General features: G+C 41.1%; 1 protein-coding gene across 1 annotated transcript; it reads left to right on the top strand.

Moving 5' to 3' along the window:
• Window positions 1–11,339: 11,339 nt before the first annotated feature.
• Window positions 11,340–22,183, top strand: LOC129326508 (matrix metalloproteinase-18-like). The gene is made up of 10 exons (XM_054974704.1): window positions 11,340–11,547; window positions 12,375–12,601; window positions 13,492–13,640; window positions 13,737–13,877; window positions 15,538–15,723; window positions 16,344–16,479; window positions 16,954–17,081; window positions 18,744–18,903; window positions 20,480–20,583; window positions 21,885–22,183. Exons 1-10 carry the CDS (start codon window positions 11,440–11,442, stop codon window positions 21,983–21,985), a joined length of 1,440 nt encoding a protein of 479 aa, XP_054830679.1. The 5' UTR covers window positions 11,340–11,439; the 3' UTR covers window positions 21,986–22,183.
• Window positions 22,184–22,688: the final 505 nt, after the last annotated feature.

The following is a 22,688-nucleotide window of genomic DNA, read 5'->3' as shown; positions in this document are numbered from 1 at the left end:
AACGTTACCCAATCAGGAAGAGAGACTTGGAAAAAAGAGAGCAAAAACAGAGTTTGTTTTGGCCCGGAGAGTTTGACACAGTCTCTTTCCTCTCTACCTTGGCAGATGTTGCAATCTTAAAATGTTTCATGTCTAAGGAACAGCTCCCATCTATGTTCTTCCACGATGGTGATGATAATACAGCAGGGTGACGAATCTCTCTTTTTTGCCTCCAGGCTTGATTAATTTTATAAGTCACGGGGCACAAGCAACAAAATGTAACCTCAAGGCTTGTGCTTCCGAAAGCCTGTAATTCAGTGGTAGAGTTATGTTTATGTTATTTTGTTCATTTCCAGTTGTAACCAAACCCCGTTGCCAACTCAAAATGACTAACAATTTTTAAATGACACATAACTTAGATGAATTCACATTTTAAAAAACCTATGTGTTTGCTGCCCATGTGTCTGCCTTTATGATATTGCATAACAGTGTTACCAGGCTCCCCCACCCCACTTAAACATCTGAATTCTTAGATGCACATTTAATACAGTCCTGGTTGTCAGTGCCTGACTGTCATGCCATCTGACACATAGGATGGCCTTGATGGGTAGAATCTCTTGGCCCAGCTTTGGTGTGCTGGCAAAAGTGATTGAAGAACAGCTTGGTCAACTAGGTTGGGATCTGCTAACCTCTTAGGAGGCCCATAATAATTGGGATGCTAAAGAGAGAGCCAATTTGGTGTAGTGGTTAAGAGAGGTGGGACTCTACTCTGGAGAACCAGGTTTGATTCCTCACTCCTCCACTTGAAGCCAGCTGGGGGACCTTGGGCCAGTCACAGCTTCTAGGAGCTCTCTCGGGGTGATGTTGTTGTGGGGATAATAATAACATACTTTGTAGCCTGCTCTGAGTGGACAAGTTGCCCTGAAGGATGGTATATAAATTGAATGTTGTTGTTGTTATAAAGATTTTGCCAGTTGCAGTCCAGCTGCGAAAATTAAGTGTATGTGGATTGTTTTAGGTTTTTTTTAAAGGCTGGAAGAAATCAGAATGAATTCTAAGTCCCATTTCTTAAATTTCATTAAAATGTTAATGTTTCTTAATTACTGTGAATGGTACACTGCAAAGACAGTGTCTGGAATGAATGTCCTACAGAAGTATGTAGTCAAACTGCTATTTGTAATGAGCCTGGTGGGGGGTGAGGGATTGGTGGTAGAAAAGCTAGCTGAGAATAGCAATGTGCAAAGGGCCATATATCTGAAGCCGTCAAGATTTTGGACAATGGGAATGGCATCTATGAATCTCTTATTTCTAACCTTTCTCTAGGGAGCTCAATGTGTCATATAGCTGGCTTCTCTCCCATGCTCCCCCAGTTTCATCTTTAGAAAAACCTTGTGAAGTAATTCAGGGTAAAACAGATCAAATGTCATCTATTAAACTACATGGCTAAGCAGCAATTTTAGTTCAAGTTTCCTAAAGAAAAAGGGTGCAGGGGAGGAATGGGCTTTTAGCTTCCCCCAGTGGCATTTTCACTGCTAGAAATTTTCATGCCCCTTCCCCTGACATCACATGCCTATCCTAGGGCATGTGAAGTAAAGGAAGGGGCCAACAGGGCCTCCTCAGCTGTACAAACCAGGACAGCATGCTAAGCATATAATTTCAGTATGCACAATTGGTATTTTATGTGAAAAGGGCTTCACACAATTTAAGCAGGGTAACGTAATAGGAGAAATCAAAGGCTGCAAATGCTCGGTGTGTCATAATTTTCTCAACTTGGTCTGATGGCTTCACCACTATACTCAGTTGTGGAAATTCCCAAATGAAGTTATTGTTCATCTCCATGGTTCCTGTGTTCAAAAACTGTACAATCCTGAACAAGTCTACTCAGTATCCTACTCAGATCTATTTAATAGGACATACTCCCAGGGAATTGTTTGCAGAATCACACGGTAAGAGAATCACACTGTAAGAGAACAAAGAAATTATGAGTACCTAGTACATGAAAGGTACTTCTTCTAAATCGAATCCAGCTTTTCTTATTATATGTTCTGTATATAGTTTGAACAGATAGGGAGATAATATACATCCTTTCTGATACCTTTGTCAATTAGAAACTGTTCTGTTTCCCCATATTCTGTCCTAACTAGAGATGTGCACAAAATGAAACATGAACCAAAAAGAACCACGAACTGGCCCGGTTTGTGGTTCGTGAACCAGTGGTTCGTGGAAGCTCCTTTCTACGAACTTCCGAACTGGTATGCTGGTTCATTTGGTTGGTTCATTTTTAAAAAAAGCAATGCCCCTTTCCATGCCGCTGCAAAGCAGCACAGAAAGGGGCATTTAAACCCACGGATCAGCTGCTTGTTGGGGAGATCCCTGACAAGCAGCTGATCATTTAAACAGTGGGGCTTGGCTGCCCGGCTGGGAACTCCTGGCCAGCCAGCCAAGCCCCACCTGCAGCCGGGCAGCCAATGGAGCAGCAGGGAAATGGCCATTTAAACTGCAGGTGGGGCTTGGCTGTTTAAATGATCAGCTGCTTGTCGGGGATCTCCCCGACAAGCAGCTGATCTGTGGGTTTAAATGCCCCTTTCTGTGCCGCTGCTAAGCTGCATGGAAAGGGGCATTTAAACCCCAGGAACTACAAACCATGAACCGGTTCGCAAACTTGCCCCAGCTTGGGGAAGTTCGTGGTCTGTGGTTTGTGAAAACACATGAACCACACTGTTCATTTTTTTCACGGTTCATGCCCACCCCTAGTCCTAACAGTTGCCTCATGTCTAGAGTACAGGTTGTGCATTAAAACAATCAGATGTTGTGGTACATCCATTTATTTAAACACCATCCATAGTTTTTCATGATCTACACAGTAAAAGCTTTGCTCTAACCTATAAAACACAGGCTGATTTTCTCCTGAAATCCACTGATATCAGAAGTGGTTTACCAATGCCTTCTTCTGTGCAGTACTAACCGAGGTTAGCTGAAGTGTCACTGCTGTTGTCTGTGAAAAATCCTCCGCCAGTATCACCTTCCTCTATTGCTGCTACCCAGTAGCTATCCTTCAAGGACTCCTCCACCACCATCACCAGTGGAACTGTCAGTTCTCTTCTGCTGATGTGACCATTGATTCCTGAAGGGGGTGGATGCATCTTTGTCTGGTGTCTCAGCTTTTACCATTCCACATTGAGTGACTCTTCCAGGAGTTTAGACTCTTGACCAAGTCTGCGCTCCTGACAGTGTTGCTCTCAGCTTCACGGACATACTCAACCCTCCTCACCACATCAAGGTGTGTATCCAAGAGTGGATTACTCCTACTACCCAAGGCTACCCAAATCATTCCTCAATCTTCCTTAACAAGGATTTCTTGTACTGTAAAATCAATGTGATCTTCAAACCCAAGTCAGATTTCTTGGTGTTAAAATTGTACATTTTATTAGCTTTTTGGGAAGCCCAGGATATGGATTTACTTTGAAAAACCTGTGTATACAATATTTCTACTCAACTCACAAAAACATATACTGCATTAAATATTATTAGTCTTTAAGGTGTCACTGGACTTCTGTTTTGTTGCACTATAATAGACTAACACGTCTATCCCTCTGGAATTCCAGTTTGGTTCAATTCATTGCTCATAGTGCAAAACTTAAATAAACAGAGGTGCGAACATTCCAGTAAATTGTCCTTCTTAAGATAAGATAGTCTTGGATAATTATAATCAAACAATCTTTAATTAAAAGTGCTGGCAAATCCCAAATCCACATTTCCAGAAGGGAAAATTCCTAAATGGAAGAGCCAAAAAGACACTCCTTCTCTTCAGGGCTTGGGAACTGTTCAGTGTTTCAGGATTGTTGGTTTTTTGTTTTGTTTTCTAAATCTGTTGTATTAGAACAACTTCAAGTAAAATAGAGATGCAGGGCAAACAGGAAGCAGGAGTACCTTGCATTTCCTCTTTCTGTATTTCCCTCTAACATCTAAAATGGAGTTTTGGCATCTTTCACCATAAGGCATTAGAGGGACATCTTGTAGATTTTGTCCTCATAGGAGTGGAACGAGTTCTATTTTAGCTTTACCAGATGTCAACAGGATGTATTGAATGATTGTGCTCCCTGTTCCAGTCTGCATATTTGCTATGTCCAAAGCTATTTTTCATTTACTTTTTTAAAACTAGCCTTTCAGCATTATGTTTTGAACACTTCATGCATTTGATGTTCATGCATTCCTGAGAAGTAAAGTGTGGTAGATCCATGGGTCTCTATGAGTAGCTTAAAAGTTTCTGTGAGGACCAGTAATGTTCACTGAATGCATCCACAAGCCAGCAGGACCAATGTGGGACGCTATGTTCAAACCAAATAAAGCAAGGTGTCCTCCAGCTCCAGGTAGTTCTTTTCTGATCCAGACCATCCCATTTGAATTACCAAAATTACCAAAACAGAAACAATGTACATTCCTACATAAATGTAATCCTCAGAGGTTGCAAGGTAGTCTCAGGTAGTCAAGTTGAACCTGGACAGAGTTTACAAAACAACGTTTAAGATTTTGTATCCAGCACAAGTGAATATTTGGTTTGAACCTTTGCTTAAGTCTTTCTTTCAGGCCTTTGTCCAGGTTGCTGAGGAAAATGTCAAGAATAGCTCTTCCCATGGGGAGTTTTCAGACCACAGCATGATCTGGCCATATTGCTGTTGTCTTTCCTGAACACTCATCAACCTTGTGTACGTACTCATGTGGCAATGTTAGAGACTGAAGCTCACCAATGATTAATTAGCTAATAAAATGTTTTCGTTTTCGTAAATTTGATCCATTTTTAGTTTATTTTACCAGATGAACCAACAAAAGAGCATTACTTCTGAGTGATGGCCAGGGCTTTTTTTCTGGGAAAAGAGGTGGCGGAACTCAGTGGGTTGCCCTCGGAGAAAATGGTCACATGGCTGGTGGCCCCGCCCCCTGATCTCCAGACAGAGGGGAGTTTAGATTGCCCTCTGCACCGCTCTGTCTGGAGATCAGGGGGCGGGGCCACCAGCCATGTGACCATTTTCAAGAGGTTCCAGAACTCCGTTCCACCGCATTCCAGCTGAAAAAAGCCCTGGTGATGGCATATACCATATGAAAGAAAATCTCATCTCCCTTAACACAAATCTCTTTATGCAGTGCTGCTTTCACAGACTGGGATTTTAATGACAAAAACTACTAACAATTGCAAAGAAAAAAGGAAGGAACGTCACTAATCCCAAGTCTAGACTCATCAGATAGATAACATCACCACTGATTGAGGGAAACTCAAAACAGTTGTCCATTCTTGTATGCCTCCATATCCCAGGAAGCAATATATGTGACTCATCATGGGTCTTCTTGCCTATCATTAGTCAAAAGTATGCCATAGGCTATTTCCTTCCTTAACTTAAATTGCACACATACTGCATACTGCTCTTAAAGGACCCTTTGGGATACAGAACTTCCTGGGATAAGATCATTGGGGTTCTAAGTAATGGGAAGTACCCTGGAACTATAGTTACTCCCTTACACTAAGTACAGAAGAGGTGGCCTCATACTGGAGGGAGGTTGGAGTTCCCCCCCACCATACCAGAGGGACCAGTGAAACAAGTGATGGGTATGTCCAGAGAGATGGCAATTGGACTCCCCCCAGGAGAAGAAAATTCTAGATGGGAATGGAGGGGTCTTGCTTACACTGGATTTTGCCCAATTTTTAAATGAGTCATATACATTTTGTTGAGTTTTATTTGCTTAATAGCGACCCTTCTCATGACTGAATAAGAATGTTGATGGCGTATTTGAACATGTAATTAAGCCATTTATGATTTCATGAGCTGAGTACATGGCAAAATGATTAGACAAAAGGTGAAGTACACACCCAAGAAAACATCAAGTATGGCATCTGTACCAACCAAAGTACAAGAACATGGCTTAATAATTTCATTTGAAAAAAAACAACCCTGAGGATATCTGTTTTAATTAATGTTGCCATAACCCTTAGGGTTCGGGGGGGGGGGGCAGGTAATTTCATGCCTGCTTTTTCGTGCTTTGCAATTGCTGTTCTATTGTAGGATTTCTTCTTTGATTGCCCTTTGTATAAAGACAGAAAATTTATCTGTTACGGCACAAAATAGTGGTTGCTTTACATAAAAATATCATCTTATGAAAGAGAGCAATATTTAATGAATTATTTCACTTGAAGTGTGTCCCTGAAGCAGCAGAGTTTGTTTCAAGTCATCGAACATACAGCAGCTCAAGCCCTTCAACAAGTTTTATTTGTTGCTTTAATTATATCCCCAATGGGAAAAAATATAGGAGACGGCTTTTATAAGCAAGCTGATTATTCATTGAAGGTCATAAAGAAGGAAGATTACCTGAGATGTATAATAAAAAAAGATGCAGAAGAGTTAGTCATGTTAGTCTGTAGTAGCAAAATCAAAAAGAGTCCAGTAGCACCTTTAAGACTAACCAACTTTATTGTAGCATAAGCTTTTGAGAATCACAGTTCTCTTCATCAGATGCATCTGACGAAGAGAACTGTGATTCTCGAAAGCTTATGCTACAATAATTAAAAAAGATACCACTTCATATGAGGTGACCTTAGAAGACTGAACTCGATGTGCCAGTGTTTCAGAGTTATCTGGCCCATCTTCCAATTGGCTTGCCATTTACCTACCAGCATGAGAAATTACCTGCCTCCCAAAAATTGAGGAAGAGGAGAAAAATAGCCTCCACATAGTGACTCTCTATGATTTTCCCCTAGTCTCTTTGATAAAGCTCATAGAGGCTACAGAAGGCTGCCTACGGAAAGAAAGAACCTGAAAGAAAAGAACTGGAGAGGACAAGGGTTAATAGGATTTAAAGATTCCACAAAATTTATTAAAAATTCCCATCTTTTTGCTTTTATACACAGTGTAATATATATTTCCCACTGCACATGAATGATATTAATGAACCTTTACTACTTACCACCAGGTGGCTCAGCAGACCTGAGAAAACTTCGTTCAGAATTCAATACAAGTATTGTTCTTAAACTACATAACTGTCCTTATCTCACTGATGGAGTTTCCATTTTTAATGTTACTTTGGAATGCGCTGTTGGAAGACACCCATGCTCAGCAGGACCTGTTCATGTTTTGGAAACTCTGTAAGGCAGAACTATTCTGGTGTCTTTGTTATCTGTGAGGCAGAGCAAATTGCTGTGCATTTTTATCTACCTGCATTTTTTAATCTTATTCACAAGGCTTTATAGGCTGGGGTTGGGTCTAAAGTGTTTTTTAATTATTTGTATTAGGCTGTTTATTGTGATTTTATTGAATATTATATTTTGTACTGTTTTTAACTGTTGTAATTGTTATGAACCACTTCGAGATCTTAACTGGAGAAACAATATAAAAATTGATTGAGTGAATGAACGAACGAACGAACGAATGAATGATGAGCGATTGACTTCAATGGACTTAGGAGGCCATAGTTCTGTTTAGAATTGCACTGTAAGCCACCAGCCATAGAAGCTTCCAATTTATTGTGCTCTACTTTTCACAAGAATATTGTATGATTTTTCTGGTCATTGTGATTGGAGAACCTTCATGACAATTATCCTTCAGCGTGCTATACCTGAAAATCATTTTCTGCTTACTGTTATGCTGAAAAGCAGCATCCATCATAGAGTCAATTCCTGGCAAGTCAGATGATCTCCTTGTTGGATAAGCCTCATCCATAAGACATACTTTAGTTTTTAAAAAATGGGCTCTCAGAACTTTAATAACATCATTGCAGTAGTGGGAAGACATTTTCAGGGAACACGTTTATACAGTTTTAGTAATTCTGTGAGATTATATCATAAAGATTACAAATTTATCTGTCTTTGAAGAACAGAATTTCCCTTTAAAGAAATCAGCTGAGCACCATAGTCGAGGGCTCTTCTGTTGGATTGTTCCACTTGAGCTGGGATCTGACAGCTCCTCAACTTCTTGAATATTAATACAAAAATAAAAAAGAAACACAGCTTGAGGGGAAGCCATACCAAAAGAGTAATCTAGAACCAGAAGCCTGTTGGATGGCTTGGTTAGTCATGGTATTCATTAGATAGGGTCACCTTTCTCCACAAATGATCTTCTGAACTCTTAGATTTTGAAACCCATGCACGACATTCTGGAAATTGTTTACAAGATCTTAAAATTATGAAGCCAACAGCTCTCTAAACTTGGGGGGGGGGGGTAATACATTTCTCCTGTCAACTTAAAAATAAGCAATGGAAACCATGTCCTTCGCTTGTAACTGTGAATATTGGCAGATCTGTCCCCAGAGTATGGCAAACCAGGTGAATGGCCTAGGCAGGCAATATGGGTGGTCCTTCACTTTCCTGAAGAAGCTGATGATCCTCTGGATGGTGGGGTGTGTGCAGGCCTGCCTGCTAGGCGATTAGTGATGGTGGCTTGAGGCTGAGGCACTCAATACATGAGACAAAATCCTTGGTACACAACTGATCTGGGAATCACCTTAAAATTGATGTGGGTATAGTAGGAGTGAATCAGCTTCTAAACATGGCACGACAGGAAGATTGACTTTAGCCTTCTTTCCTTCTATCCCACACTGTTTTTGGCAGCAAACAGCAGCTAGGCAGAGGCTTTTTTGTCCTGCTACCTCACATGGGTAGATGTGGAACTAGCAGCAGGACAGAGAGCCCCTCCCCACAACTGTTATTTTGTGGCCGAAAATGGCCTGGGATGGAAAGGAGGGAAGGCTTAAGCCCCTCCTCCTGCTGTGCCTTGCTCTAAAACAAAAGGAAGCTCCCTTAGCAATAAACTGAGTAATCAAAGTGGAAACCCACAACTAAGGGATACAGTCAGTCAGGTTCTGAAATTCTAGTGTATTAAAGTGGCTCAGTGCAATGAATAAATAACAATACTGTTGTAAGCATATCAAATCACATAATGTGCAATAAACAGCTCAAAATCGGCCAATACAGAAATATCCAATGGTGCAATCAAGTTCATATCAGAGTTCAAAGCAGAGATGAAACATAGACAGCAAACCAGAGAAGCTGTGAGGACCCCTCGTTCCTGTTCAAGGTAAGTTCTTAGATAGATGTACTCTTCTCATTTTCTTTCAACAGGTGGAACAAGGAGATGGAACACTCTGCAGGACCGAGACCCGACAAGGAACTGGTCATCAACAATGCTTGTTTCCTGCTTTGAACTCTGATATGAACTTGATTGCACCATTGGATATTTCTGTATTGGCCGATTTTGAGCTGTTTATTGCACATTGTTTGTTTATGTGATTTGATATGCTTATAACAGTATTGTTATTTATTCATTGCACTGTGCCACTTTAATACACTAGAATTTCAGAACCTGACTGACTGTATCCCTTAGTTGTGGGTTTCCACTTTGATTACTCAGTGCCTTGCTCTAAAGCTGATTCAGCCCCCCACCCCCATTTTTTAAGGTGACTTTCTAGTCAGATACGTAATACGAATCAGGTTAGGTGAGCTCATAGGATTGCCAGGTTGCAACCAGGAAGAAATGGGGAGTGTAGCCATAGAGTTTTGCAAAATGCTAGAATATCTGCCGTATCACTTCCATGTTACTTTACCTGCCTCGTCTTTTCCTCCTGCTAGCACCAGTGGGATACCGGAAGGCCTGTTATCCCTAGGAACTCCCAACCCAACTCATGTGACACAACTTGAGTAAGGAGGGTCCAAGAGTGCTTGTGTGCGTCAATCATCTGGGCAGTGGAGTCTGTGGGCCCACCAGCCAGGGGATAATTGGTAATGGCTTGATGGCAAAAAGTCTCATGAGGCTCAAGACAGATAAGAGGAGCTTGTCTCAGACCACACACGCCCATTGGGGGGGGGGGTTGAAGGTGGACATCAGATATTTGCCAGATTTCAAAGTTTAGAGAATGCCTGATTTGCCCTCACATCTGCTAGAGTCTCCTAAAGACAGGTTCCCACCATTTAAACCATAAATGAAGATAATAAGAATTACACTAAAAGGCTGCAATCCTTGTACACTTATGTTGAATCCCAACAAATTCAACAGGATTTATTTCAAGTACACACAAGGTCAGGCTGCACATGTGACAGGGACAGTTATCATGATGACTTAGAAAGTGAAAGGGGCACTGCTGAACTGAAGATGTGGATTCACCTACGGCTAATGCATTGTTCACACCTTGTTTACTCAAGTTTTGTAACAATAGAACTATTGGTGCTATTGTTAGATGTAGAGGAAATTTCAGTCGTGTTACGTTTTTTTTTGTTTGTTTGTTCCACAGCTGTTATTTCACTCTATTTTCTTCCTACTCAGTGCAAAATAATATCTAGGGGAGAGGTTAGGAAGTGATTTGGGAATCACTCCAGAACATTTCCCCCAACAGTAATAAACATATTCCATATCAATAAATGTCAACCTCAAACTGAATATTCAAACTAGTCTTAGTAGGAAAAAGTGTTTTGAGAAGACACTGACTTTTTTTTTTAAAGGAAGGCAAAATTGTAGGGCTTCCTCGACCCCATCCATAGGGGTATTTCATTCCCCCTATTTATTTATTTATTTGTTTGTTTGTTTGTTTGTTTGTTTGTTTGTTTGTTTATAGTCTCCCTTTCTCGCTGAAATCCAAGACAGATTACAAAAGTGTGAGTGAAAATACAATATAATTGACAGCTAGGACATTCACCAAGCAAAGTACAATCAAGAATAACAGTTAGGACATTCAGGGAAACAGATACACTAGGGAATGGTAGCAGAAAAAACTTTATACAAGTGTAAAGTCGAGCACAGAGATTAAATCTATTTGAAACAAAGCATGATTATTTTCCACCGCATGTTTAGCAGCACGGAATCTCCCTGCTAGGCATATATCTACATCAGCAGACAGTACCCAACAGTGTAACATTTACAGTGCGATCCTGTGGAGAGTTACTCCAGTCTAAGTCCATTGACTTCAATGGGTGTAGACTGGAATAACTCACCATAGGATTGCACTGTTCCTACGAAGGCATCTCTTTCAGCTATTTCTTATGGCACAGTCCTGTAATCTGGGGGCCAAGCTACACATGACGAATGACACTTGAACGGCAAGTGGATTGAGTGGAGGGCAAGTGAACAGGGAGAAATACACTTGCTGTTCAAGTGTCATTCGTCATGTGTAGCTTGGCCCTGAGTAGAAAGCCCTTCTGACTAATTCAGTTTTGCATAGTTTGTGGAAGGCCAGGTAGGTTAGAATCTCAACTACCTTGTTAATGATTTCCAAATCAGGTTAAGGAACTGAGTTGTGAGCCAATCATTCTGCTTAAAGAAGTTATCTTGTGCTTAAGTTTAAGGATGGTGTAATATTGAGAGTCATGCTTCTGTTGAATTTAAAGAACAAACATGAGGTGCATATATAGGCATGCTTGTGGAACACAGTTAGGTCTCCTGAAGAGTTTTTTAAATCTGAGGTTGGTACACAGAAGTGCAGGCAAAAATGAAGAGTTTCTTATTCATGCTGATGCTCTATGGAGACGTTTTGTTTGCTTCTTCCATTGCTACAGAAACTGAACAAGTCACAGGAGAAGACCTGCAGTTTGCTGAGGTAAGGGATAAAGGTAGCATATAAATTAGTCTGTAGTAGTAGGACAAAATTTGAGTCCAGCAGTCCTTAAAAGACCAACAAAATTTTCCACAGCGTAAGCTTTTATGACTCTAAGTTCACTTTGTCAGATACAAATAGGAATGAAGACCCATCAGATTATATATTAAGGTCAGAAGGTGGGATGCATGTAGCAAAGAAAAACCAGTTGGAGTCAGGATGTAGATGTACAATGCAAAACGTAATCAGCTTGATTTGAGCAAGGAGTTATGCATAGAGGTGGGAAATGCAGAAAATCAACATCAGTAATGTGAAAAGAATTCTATGTCCTTGTTCAGCCCTGCCCGTTGTCCTAAATTTGTTGATGCATTCTAATTCAGCAATCTCATGTTGTAATCTCCCTTTGAAGCTTCTCTGTAGGAGAAGTCTTATTAAGTATATGGTCTAAATTAACAGCCAGCATTAGTGACTGGATGATTGATTGATTGTGTGTGCATGTGCATGTGCATGTGCATGTGCATGCACATGGTAGAATTTAGGTGCAAGCTACATGAGCATTTTGGTTGGCCTTATTCTGTTGGCTTCAGTTTCTGTGTCAGTAAAATGGGTGGAGTAATGAACAACATTCCTCATGGAGCTGTATTGATAATCAAAGCAGAAGACAGAAAGGCACATATGATCTTGTAAACAATATATATATAAAGAATTATATAATTAATGGTACAATTTCAAGGACTCTTTCCTGGGAGTAAACCCCATTGAATAATATGATATATGCTTTCAAGGAGACCTTTTTAAGAATTCTTCTCTGTTTCTGTTCTTCCCATCAGAATTATCTGGACACCTACTATCCTCAACGAGAGCCAATACCGATCTTGGGAAGCAAAGGCAATAATGTAATTGCTGACCAAACAGAGCAGGCACCAGAATTCTTTGGAGGGAATATGACCAGCTTCTTGGATATGAAGAAGAGCCGCAGATGTGGGGTTCCTGATATAGATGAACACTTCTTATTTAGAAGGGTTCCAAAATGGTCAAAGAAAGACCTAACGTATAAGTAAGATTTCAGTGTGCTTCCTAAGATGCAACTTGAAGATTTCTGTTTAAAGCACAACTTGCCTTCTATTAGCACTACCTGGAGCAGAATCTATAGTTGAAACAGGGCCATACACAAATGTGTAGGTTTGCACACTGTGTTTACAGTGTGTGTATGTGTGTGCATGTTGTGGGGAGAAACCAGAACAAATTTGGACTTCTCTCCTGCTAGGCAGTTGACAGAAAAAGATGTCCAAAAGCTGGATTTTCATTGTTGTACATGTATCATGTGAAGAAACCACCTAGTAGGAGCTGGACTAAAATGTTCACATTTAACCCAAAGCAAATTATGGACTAAAGCTTGGATCCAGACTAACTTTCTGTAGGCACGAAGACTCCCATCTGCAGAATATGATTTCTCCCTCCCTCTCCTGTAGCAGCTTGAACTGCTCCCCAGTCTTCTTCCTTCCCCCCCAGAAGAGAATTTCAGGGGCATTTTAGGCAAAAGAGAGAGAGGAAGGAAAATTGTGCTTTATGGGTGGAAGTCCTTGTGCCCTTGGAAACGTTAGTCTGGATCCAATCCTAAGGGATTACAGTTCCCATGTGGTTACAGGAATGGCTAAATTTCTAAACACTCGCCATCTCAAGCTAGTATGCACACCGGTAACCAATAGCGAGGGCCATAAATACAAACAGCTCACTCCAGAATACTGCTGAAGCTGCTATCACGTCTACACCTTTGCAGTGAGTGAGCAAGAATGAGATTGTGCAAACACACCGCTATGGCACCTTCCCATCTTGCTTTCTGGTGCATTTTTGTGTCCCCATATAAATGTTGCTCAGGTGTGCCCAGAGCTGTGATACTTTTGGGTTGCAAATATTAATTTAGTTTATTCTTGGGGTATTGTACAGAATTATGAACTACACGCAAAAGATGACTCGTGCTGATGTAGATGATGCCATTAAGAGAGCCTTTAAAATGTGGAGTGATGTGACTCCCCTGACCTTCACTGAGTCAAAGAGGAATTCTGCAGACATATTGATTTATTTTGGGGCTGGAAGTAAGTAAATCACAGAATTTTTTTTAAAAAAATAACCTATAAAGTTTCCTATCAATCATGGAATGTAGAATTTATCTGTTCTGCTTGTACTTTAAGTTCACCATCCAGACGACTGTCCCTTTGATGGGGAAGGCGAAGTGCTGGCTCATGCTTTCCCACCATACGATACTATGGCTATTAGAGGTGATGCCCATTTTGATGAAGATGAAAACTGGACAGCTAAGAAAACAAAGGAAGGTATTTAGTGTCTTTGCTTATTAATATACTAGAAAAACTTCATAAAACGCTATCTCCACTCATATGTTACAGTCCCAGCTGGTCTGCGCAGACCCACAGTTTGAAAACCACTGCCATAGAGTGAAATATAGTGGTGTTATGAGGAAGGGCATTTCTTTTTCTGAAATTTACTTCTTTAGATATAGCCACTTATTCTTTATTCTCCATTTTCTCTTTTAAAAGAGGGATTTCTCTTTGATTTCTCTTTATAGAGATTTCTTTATAGAGAAATCAATGAACCTTTTTGTAACTTCAGCACTTGCAGCTGTTTTATGTTAACTAGTGGGGTGCCTGCTCACTTTGTTCACAAATCCCTTAACAAACTGTCCTTGCAATATTTAAAGGTAATTTTGAATATTGAATTAGTGGTTCTGTCTCCCAAGAAAGGAGCTGCAGCAATCCTGGAAGAAGCAACAGTAATAGTGATCATCCTTTTTTGCAAAATGTAGCCAAAACTAGATTTATAACAAACATCATACCCCACCGTTCTCAACCAGTGGGGACCCAAATCAACCAACATTGTTCTGCTTGCCTCTATTTTATCCCCACAACAACCCTATGAGGGATGCTTGCATGCAAGTCTTCCTCCCCGTTTCTCCCACCAGTGCCTAGGCTCTGGTGAGCATTAAAGAGAAATGTTGGGAGGTTTCCCTCTACAGCAGCAGATCCCCTGCCATGCGATGGAGCTGGACGTCCCCCAGGTCTGAAAAATCATGTTCCTCTGCAAATCCTTGGTGATGGCTGCAACATCATTAAAAATAACACAAGCCTACAGTGAACAGGAGGCCCAAGGCCAGGAGATGGAAGGGGGTAGGAGAACCATGGTTGATACCTATTGGTGTGCTCACATGTAACCCAAGCCAGCAGGAAGCAGAGGAAAACTATGCCATTGATTTCTTCACATGGTACCCGACTGGCTAAGGGATGGATTGTCCTCTGGGAAACGTCATATGTGTTTGTGGGGGGTGGGGCTAGCTCATATATTAATGAATCTGATCATACTCCAAGATTTCAAAGTGTCATGGCAAAAATTACATTATAAACCAGTTTAGAATTCTTAGGGGGGAAGTCATCTTTTCCCAGTCACTGATAAGGTAACCTTATAATTAGTAACTCTGAGGGCCAAGCTACACATGACGAATGACACTTGAACGGCAAGTGGATTGAGTGGAGGGCAAGAGAATAGGGAGAAATACACTTGCCATTCAAGTGTCATTCGTCATGTGTAGCTTGGCCCTCAGTTGACTGGAACAGAAGGGGGATAAGGGTTTGTCCATGGGTATTGAGATTCTTTTATTGGACTTACATTCTTTCCCCCCTCTACTGTCATAGTGGCTCCATTAACAACAGCCAGGGCCGCCATAAATCAGCTGTGACTTGTTGGCACTTTACACACACATTTGTGCCTGTGATAATCTAGGTGGGATCCAAGCCCTTGTTTGCTGAAGGGTAGAAAGAGTATATAGAAATTAATAGCCTTACAAAAGACATGTCTGAGCTTTTTATGAGTAGACTAATATGTGATTTTTCACTATCATACAACCAAAGCCATCTCACTAATATTGTTTTAAAATAATCTTTAATTAAGCTAATAATTATTTTTTGCTTTTCCTGCTTTCAGGAACCAATCTTTTTCTTGTTGCTACCCATGAGTTTGGCCATTCACTGGGTCTTTTCCATTCTAAAATTAAGGGTGCTGTGATGTATGCAAGTTATGATCCCAGAAGCTATAAGTTTGCCGTACCTTCAGACCCCAGAACCCTAAGGCTTCACCAAAATGATATTGAGAACATCCAGTCTCTTTATGGTAAGTGCAGATTCCCAAGTGAAAATGTGGGCTAATTCCATTTCAAAGCATTATGTTTAAAGGGAGTGATACTGACATTTTTTCTGTTGTCCGAAATGTGTGATGCCTTATTCACACATGTAAGATATCAGTTGATGCTACAGTTCTAAGAACCCATCCATAACCTAGCCTGAACCTCCCTGAGCTATCAGAGCCAGTTTTGTGTACTGGTTAGAATATCTGACTAGTATCTAGGAGAACAAGGTTTGGATCTTACCTCTGTCTCAGAATCTGCCTGGGTGACAGACCATTCTCACATTTTCAGGCTTGCCTACCTCACATGGCTGTTGTGAGGAGAGGAGAACAATGTGGGTTGTTTAGGATCCCTATTGGGAGGAGAAGCAAGGTATGACTGTTAAAAATCTAATTCTGGCTACTGTTCATTGAAAAAAAGGATGTGGCTTTTGTTTATCCAGTATTACTGCAATGCTTTTGGCAGGAGGCAGAATTGCTAATTCAGTATTCAAACTGTCCTTAAGTATTGGGAGAGCAGCGAGAAATGGGATTGTGAGCAGAGCAAGAGGGCACACCTCTAGTCAATGATACTCTTCTTCAGTTCTTCTCTTTGCTTCCTTTTCAAGGATGTCCAAAAGACGGTCCATGTTTGGCAAGAAAAAATCCAGCAGAACAGGAGTCATTACCAAAGATTTGTAATAGCTTCCAAAGTTTTAATGCTGTCACCACTTTCCAAGGAAAACTTCTCTTCTTTCATAAACGGTAATTGAGGTCCAAACAACATGTATAAATGTTCAGATTTGTTGGTGGAAGTGGTTATTATTACCCAGAAAGAAGCTGGGCACTGCTTGGGAGTGAGGGAAAAGGGCAGTGTCACCCAGTAGATAATGGGGATGACTGCAAGTTTTTCCTTGATCTGCCAGGGCCTGATGGAATGGGGCTTGTGAGTGAAAAAAAGAGTTCAGGATCCAAGCTGTTGTATCTGAGTTTCCTATTAGGAGTCTTGATACAGAGAACCAGTATGGTGTAGTGGTTACCAGCCATGGGACTCTAATCTGGAGAACCGGGTTTGATTCCTCATTCCTCTGCTTGAAGCAAGCTGGGTAATAGCACACTTTGTAAACCACTCTGAGTGGGCATTATATAAATTGTCCTGAAAGGCGGTATATAAATTAAATGTTGTTGTTGTTGCTATTATTAGTTTGAAGTAAATATTTGTGAGTTTTTTCCATTCAGGATCATCATAATAAAGGATCATAGGAAAAGATATCCTGAAATAAAACCTATTTCTAACTTCTGGCCAATTTTGAAATGTGGCATCGATGCTGCTTATGAAGCTGAAGGCATCTTGTATCTTTTCAAAGGTAAATAATCCTAAATCCAGAGCATTTTAAACCAGATGTATTGTCCTTATTCCTGCTGCTATTAATGTGGCCTTCTGAAAATAACTGGCACTTTACAGAGTTCAGGGAGAGAAATCTTGCCCCGAGGGACCAATCCAAAATTTGAGATGAGGGAGGCAACAAAGGAAGATGGGGATGAACATGGAGCCAGTTTGGTATAGTGGTTAAGAGCAGCAAGACTCTGATCTGGAAAGCCATGTTTGATTCCTCACTCCTCCGCTTGAAGTCAGCTGGGTGACCTTGGGTCATTTACTGCTCTCTCAGAGCTCTCTTGCCCACCCACCTCACAGGTTGATTGTTGTGGAGATAATAATAATAGACTTTGTAAACTGCTCTGAATGGGTGTTAAGTTGTCCTGAAACTGGAAGTATTCATGGAGAGGAAGCCCTCTGTTTGAAACACGAACGATTAGATGACAAAATGTGAGCAGCACCATCGAATATTTTTTTTAAAATCACACTAAAAACTGCTCTAAATTGAATTGCAAATGATTTGCACACGTGTTTTTTGCTCTTCTTTCCCACATCTGATGAAGAGAGCTGTAGTTCTTGAAAATTTATGCTACAATAAAGTTGTATCCCTTTAAAGTGATGGGTAACCTGTCTGTGATGACTTTGGGCCATATGTGAGCCCAGCACGCCAGTAAGCAGACACTATCAGCAGCTTGATGCTATGTCGAATGGCACCACTGCACAGTGGCAAAGCTGCTTGGAATGCAGCATATTTAAAACAGGAAAAAATTGTCACATGGGGCATTTGGCGCAGGAGAAAATGAGCCTTGCAAACTAGGCAAGTTCATATTTTGAACACCTTATTCACAAAAATCAAATAATCTGTCTGGAACTGCTGCAATAGAACAAGTGTTCATTGGGGCTTCCTTGTGAAAAAGAAACATGCAGAGTGTTTTAAAGTATACAAGGACTACATTCAAAAGAGATAAACTAAGGGGAAATGAAGGCTATTGCTGGGTCTATGTATAATTTTAAGCCCAAGGATTTCTTATATTAAGCACATGAGCCACTCTTTACTGAACCATGAAGATGGGTTCAAAGCTTGAATCACCCGTGGAAGCTTTCCTCTCATTGTGCAGCTCTGCCACTCAGCCTGAGACAAAAGCAAACATATTTCATTTTGAACCCCTTTCTCCTGTTAGATCTCTTTGCTTATAAACCTCCACTGCTGCATTCCTATGTGAGGCAAAACTACATGCAAATTAGCAGGTGGTGGTACATACAACAGGAGGAACTCTGTGGCAGAGAAATGTTGAAGGGGGTTGCTTTGTCTAGGCAAATGCTGAAGAGCTGTTGCGTATGCAAAAATAGTTAGAGCCAATGTTGCAAGCCCCTTAGTGTTCACTCCATTCAAAATATACCACATAAGCCAAACAGGTATACGGATGAAGGTAAAACAAATAGCTTTTAACTATGGGAAAAAATATTCTAGAAGAAGCCTGATCTCTTCCACTGTCTTGTTGTTCTGAACAGAAAGCGTATGCTCCTATAAGGAACTCACTGATGTATTTTAAGGAATTTGGAACACGGAATTCTCTCAATGTTTCTAACTGAGGCATGTTAATCATCATCAGTCACTCTTTCAATCTTTTCTGTCTTATTTTCTTAACAGGAAGGAAGTACAGAACTGTCAGTGGAACTGATAAACAGCCAAGTGATCCAAAGACCTTCGACACCCTGCGTTTCCCTAACAGAGTTTCAAAAATTGATGCTGCAGTTTATGATAAGAAAACAAAGAAAACATTGTTCTTTTCAGAAGATCGGTACTGGAAGTAAGTGGGAAAGATCTACCTGCCATGGGACAATCCAGAAAAAATTATTTATATAAGCTTTTAATTCTATATAGCTGAAATAGGAGGGGAAAAAATCCACCGTCAGCCAGTAGGGTACAACTCCTTGGAGAATCTTTTGAATTAATACTCTCTTTTGCATTGATCAAATGTACTTTTCATTGTCTTCTTTTTCCAAAAATAAGCATCAGCCCCTTGAAAGGATGGGCTGGTTACACCTGCTAGAAACACACGGAGCTCCCTTCTACTGAATCGGACTATTGGTCCATCAAGGGCCTCATCCACATGGAGAACTTTACATTGGGTTTTCTCTGTGTATTCAACCCATGAGGATCGGATCTGCTTTATTCATCAGTTATGGTCCCACACTGCTTTGATTCTTTAATTCTGCACTTAAACCAAAGTGGTGTCTGTTTTTATGTCTGCGCTAGAAAAATGTCCTGATTCTGCTGTGGATTTTGAGGACACATCAACTTATTCGGTTGATTGCTGAGGAAACTTACAAAGATTTTTGTTGTTGTTGTTGTTGTTGTCTTTTTAATGTCATCAACATTGTTGCAGTGCTGCTATTTAATTTTTTTAAAAATCAGGAAAAAATACTAGATTGGTTGCTGTGCAACCGATCCGGCTGCAGGGGGATAAAGGGGAGGGCAAAAGGCAGGGCCAGGGTCAAGCCTCACACTGAAGAAAGCATTCTGCACTTCCAAAAAGCCCTGGACTGATTCCAAAAAGCCCTGGACTGATTCCAAAAAGCCCTGGACTGATTCCAAAAAGCCCTGGACTGACTTTGAAAAAAAATTGGGGTATACATGCAGGAAGAAAAGCTGCAGAAGAGCCTGGGAAAGATTGATTCTGCAACAGTTGTAACCTTTCTCTGTGAGGAACACAAAAAGAGTACGGGAAATAGTTTGGAGACTGAATCAGTGTATTTTGACCATGTGTGCAGAAAGTATAGAGAGATATCTGGCCCCACAGTGTGGGGCCAGAACCGACTAAAAAGTCTGTGCAAAAAGCTCTCTGGATGCTTGGGACTGAGCCTGGAACTTCTGGCATGCCAAGCAGGTACTGTACTACTGAGCCACAGTGCCCACCACCCCAGTTATGAGTGCTGCTCATAACTGGTTCTAATCATAGCTGACAAGAATTGGCCTGATGATATCCTATGGTTAAGATATCATTATGTCCACAGATCTGTTTTGTGCCTGACACTGTGCCTGCATGCACCTCTTTATTCAGGAGTACTCAGTTGGAGGTTGACTGAAAATAGTTGGCTGGGCCTGACTGCCTGGAAATCTCAGGAGCCATTAAAAAAATTAATTGATTCAGATGTATTATTTCCAGGGACCTCAATGAAAATATCTGAAGAACAAGAGTACACAATGGAACACATTTACATAACACAGAGAGAAAGCACTGAATGCAATTTAGCATGGATTCACCCCTCCGTTTTGGGTTCATTTCATACACCAGTTCAAATAAAATTGACTAGATGCAGTTGCACCCATCTACAGAGAACATGTTAGCAAAAACTCTGCTTGTCAATAATGTATTTCTTTAGATACGACCAGAAAAAGATGTCTTTGGAAAAGAACTATCCAAGAAAAATAGCAGTTGACTTTCCCAGAATTGGCCCTCAGGTGGATGCTGCTTTTCACCTTAATGGTAAGTAGAAGGTATTAACTTACTGAAAGCTGTGATGATAGCTGTCTAGATGTCAGGGCTTGGTAGGTGAAACATTTGACAACATTCAGGAGGAGGATTGCTGCTGAAGATGCAATCCATACCAGAATTTAGAAGGCATGAAAAATTGTTGTAGGATCCAGGTTGTGAGCTGGCAGAAGCTGCTATTTCCCCAAGGGAGATGTTCCATTTTACTTATCTCTTTAGTATGTGTGTAAACTTTTTTCTGCCTTTCTATTCCATTTGGAGCCCTAGTAGAGTAAGATGTTTGACCAGAGGATCTTTTGCCTGAGGTCCTTTAAGGGATTTAGATAGACAGCCTTTGTGAATTTCCTTGAGACTACTTTGCCACCTGAGAATACAGAATTCTTTGAGCCATATTGCTATGGAATAATTGCTATGGAGAAATGCTGTAGACAATCAGCGTGTACAGGCTGCTGGGGCAGAGGCTCAGCCGCTGTGGGGGAAAGAGCAGTCGGCATCCAGTACTCTCCCAAGCTGCTTGGGCAGGGCTAGGTATGAGGGGCAAGTGAGTTTCTCCTGTAAAATGGGCACCTATAGGCTATGCCGCCGTTTTTTGTGGCATAACTTTCTACCGCTGCAGGGGGCATTCACAGGCCCAAAATGGCTTAGGGACCTGACTAACTCACACCCTGTTCCTGGGACCACCCCCCTGGGCACCGGCACATGGACTTACACCAGTGCCACCATGGCTAGGTGCAAGCGAGACGTCATGGAGGAACAGTGCTGTGGGTGATATTGAAGCCTACTGGCTATAAATTCATGCCAGACTGTACTGGAATTCAATGGCTACTGTTAGCTGTGTGCATTTAGTTATTTTAAAGAACAACCACAAGCAGATCTACTCAGAAGAGAGTCTCATTTTATTTCATGGGGGCTACTCCCCGGAAGATGTTCTTAGAATTGCAGCCTTTTAGCCTCACCCCAAGTTGATATACCAGTGTAAGTTCCATCCATTGGAACAGGATTGTGCCAGTGAATTTCTTTGCAGTGAAATCCTAAGAAGAGTTACTCCACTTTAAGCCCATTGATTTGAATGGGATTAAGCTGGAGTAACTCTTTTTAGGATTGCACTATTGGTCAGTTAGCATGCAGGTATACACACCTCAGCTTTCAGAGTTAGGTGTCATGTGCCACAGTAAGGCTAGCAAGGTGAGATCAGAAAAGAATCAAGGGGAAGCTGGGAAATTTACAATCAGCTCTGACAATTTATTCTGCTTTTCAGATCATGTTCACACAATTTACTTTCCTCATTCTTTTAGGACGTTTGTATTTATTCCGTGCCGCCTATCAATTTGAGTTTGACAGCCGACACAAACTTCTTTCTATAAAGCGGAATGACCATTGGCTTGGCTGCTTGTAGCATGGAGGAAAGAAGTAGCTGGGGACAGCGAGGTCCTTCCTTGTTGCACACTGCATCAAGCACGAAGTGTCTTGCTGACCGATGGCACTTGTTGGCATGATATATTTTAAAATACTAGCTTAGTCTCTCTCTCCCTCTCCCTCTCTTGTACTGCAAATATAAATGCTTACTCATCATGTGTATTTAGTAATCGATATGTAGCGGAGTAATAAAATGATTTACGAGCATCTCTTTGACAGACTTTGTCAAGGAGTTCCAGACCCCTGGGGCCCAGCCCAGCTCAGGGGAAGGGACACAGGCTGCCTGGAAGGTCCTGTTGCAAATAGCAAATCAAGTAAGCTGCCACCAGCTCCCCAGTCTATCCCTAGGCTAAGGAGTTAGGGAGCAAAGCTCCAGAGCCTATTAGGGAATTTAGCCAAAGCAAAGTCTACCTTGCAAGGATAAACTTACAGGCAGAGTTCACAGCAAAAGAATAATTGTTTGGTAGGTGGATCTCAAGCACACATAGGGTGAGTTCAACAAAGGTTTTATAGCAGTGAGGCTTCAGAGTCTTAATAACCCACACAAGATAAAAATATAAAGGTTTATTAATTCCAGGTGCAGGGTTATCACACACAAGACAAAAAGTGAGTACAAAAAAACCCTACAGCAGTAAGCTCTACATACCACAGTAAATTCTTAGGAGGCAAAGCAAGTTGGTTAC

Source organism: Eublepharis macularius, chromosome 3, assembly GCF_028583425.1.
Source record: "Eublepharis macularius isolate TG4126 chromosome 3, MPM_Emac_v1.0, whole genome shotgun sequence".
NCBI classification, from domain to species: domain Eukaryota; kingdom Metazoa; phylum Chordata; class Lepidosauria; order Squamata; family Eublepharidae; genus Eublepharis; species Eublepharis macularius.
The sequence above is the reverse complement of the archived record's forward strand: the minus strand, read 5'-3'. Positions and strand labels throughout refer to the sequence as shown.